The following is a 2,178-nucleotide window of genomic DNA, read 5'->3' as shown; positions in this document are numbered from 1 at the left end:
CCCTATTGCATTTAATTTGGCATTAAGTGCATTCGAACGATGGAGCATAAGCTGACACGGGAGCAGTAGCTGCTGGAGCAACAGTCATCGACAGCAGCAGCAGCAGCAGCAGCGGCGGCAGCAGCAGCGGCTCCCTTAAGGGGCACTTAAGCCACTTTACGAGTATTCCCTATAATAAAGGACTCTCGCCTCGCCTTACCTGTGAGCAACGATTTCAGCAGCTTTAGTTTTCGCATTCGACTTGGATTTTTTATGGGCGCCGACATTATGGCGGCACATGTATTTATGAGGCGTCATCGGGACACAGGTGAGGTGGCAGGTGGCGGGGATTGGCCGTGTGCTGCATCAGAAGTAAGCAAGCTGTAGACACAATGTAAGCGCCAGCTAATACCTGTCGTAAAAACCAATGATGACATCAACCGAAATGCATTCAAAAGGACGACGCAAAATGGAAAACGGAAAGCTTAAAAGTTTCTCAATTCAATTTCAATTTCAATTGAATTCCACTCTCCATTCAAGGCCAATAAAATAGGGTCTAATTGAAAAATGTAATTAGAAGGGAAAATATAGACTCTACTCAATATCTTCCTCTTTCTCTTTTGATATCTCACAAATTTCTTCAATCTCTATATCTAACCCTTGAGCCCAGTTGTCAGTCATCTGTTAGAATTCAACAGAGAAGTAAAAAATAAATTCAAAGTTTATCAAAATTTATATTCAATTGAAAATTTTAAAACTTGTGCTAAACCGGCTGAATGTCTGAGGCAGAGGACGAAGAGGCTCCGGAAGGAGAGGATATCGAGGCAGCAGACGAAGGCGAAGGCGAAAAGGGGGATGTGGGAGCTGAAGAAGGAATTGTCGAGGACAAACTGGATGAGAGCGAAGAGGATCCGTTTGAGCTGCTTGACGAGTCGAGCGAGGATAATGAGGAAGAAAAGCTCATGTATCGGGAGTATCTCGATTTGACGAAAGAAATCGATTGCCAGAATGCAATTATAAACGATCTCAAGGAACAAACACGGGACCTGTGCGAAAATCCCTGTCGGACCCACCAGGACAAGGCCAACTTAAAGAAGATTCTCATCTGCCTCGATCAAGAGAAAATCAAACTGAAGACCATGATAAGACGCGCTATCCACCTGCAGAATAATGGATCGAAGAGGGCTTACGGAGATATAGAGCTGGCCACATCGTTCATAGAGGAAAACTTACTACAAACTTCCATTAGTTGCTCGAAGACCATCAAATATCCTTCACCCAAACGGAAGTCCCTAACCGCGCAGCAAATTTGCGATGCTTTAGAGGAAGCGGAATCCGAGTCGGAATCTGAAGCGGATTGCTGTTGACCAAAGCTGCAGTTGCTAATATGTCCTATTGGAAATGTGAAAGAGCTGTTCGCAAATTTAGACGTAGATGTACTTTTAATATGTTACAAATATTCCATGCTGAAATTAATTCTTAAAAGTTCAAATTATATCGCTATGAAAAGTTCCTTGAATTTGACGAACAAGAAAAGTTATTTAGAAATTGTTTCCCTTAGTAAAATAGATAATTCCATTATATCAAGAAAGGAATATTCCTGGAAAGTATCTGGAAATCTCTTTCCTCCAATAAACATACCTTAATTTAGTATTTCAATAGAATTTGTTCTTCCATAAGCTTTAAACAAGCATTCACAAAGATAATTCACATATTTTCTGTCCCATTTCACTTGAGAATCCCTACAAATGGGATGGTGGCAGGGGCTAGTTGAGGGAGCCTGAGGATGGGGCGCTGGCGTGGCGTCTGTTTGGGGGGAACCGCTCATTGAGCAATTCATTCAATCGACGAATTCAATAAAGTACAACTAATAAAAATCAAGCGAATGGCAATGAGAATGCGAATTGCCAGAGAAGGCTTTGGGGCCAAAGCGTAAGACACAAGGCACAAGATGAGGAGGAGGCAGGCGTGGAAGAGAATTACAATTTTCTCGCCATTTGTTTTTGTGCCACGCAACACGTTTTGCTGTCATAATTCGCCAGAGCGCAAGAAGAAGACACCCCAACGCAAAAACAACAAATAGCAAAACCGAGAGAAAAAAGGGCAGCAACAAGAAAATCGCGCGCATTTTGCAGAATGCGAATGCGAAGGGGAGTCTCAAAGCGACGTTAGTGGTCCATCAAATGCTTGTAAACAAAG

At 42.6% G+C, this 2,178-nt stretch overlaps 1 protein-coding gene across 1 annotated transcript; it reads left to right on the top strand.

Moving 5' to 3' along the window:
- Positions 1 to 644: 644 nt before the first annotated feature.
- LOC111595742 lies at positions 645 to 1,498 on the top strand. The gene has a single exon (XM_023309596.2). It carries the CDS (start codon positions 756 to 758, stop codon positions 1,344 to 1,346), a length of 591 nt encoding a protein of 196 aa, XP_023165364.2. The 5' UTR covers positions 645 to 755; the 3' UTR covers positions 1,347 to 1,498.
- Positions 1,499 to 2,178: the final 680 nt, after the last annotated feature.

Source organism: Drosophila hydei, unplaced genomic scaffold, assembly GCF_003285905.1.
Source record: "Drosophila hydei strain 15085-1641.00,03,60 unplaced genomic scaffold, DhydRS2 tig00000243-arrow-arrow-pilon, whole genome shotgun sequence".
Taxonomy (NCBI): Eukaryota; Metazoa; Arthropoda; class Insecta; order Diptera; family Drosophilidae; genus Drosophila; species Drosophila hydei.
Note: the sequence above shows the minus strand (reverse complement) of the source record. Positions and strands in the feature narration are given on the sequence as shown.

What these genes read in the sequence shown, in the direction of transcription:
- LOC111595742 (XM_023309596.2), top strand. Translation starts at nt 756, where the DNA reads ATGTCTGAGGCAGAGGACGAAGAGGCTCCGGAAGGAGAGGATATCGAG.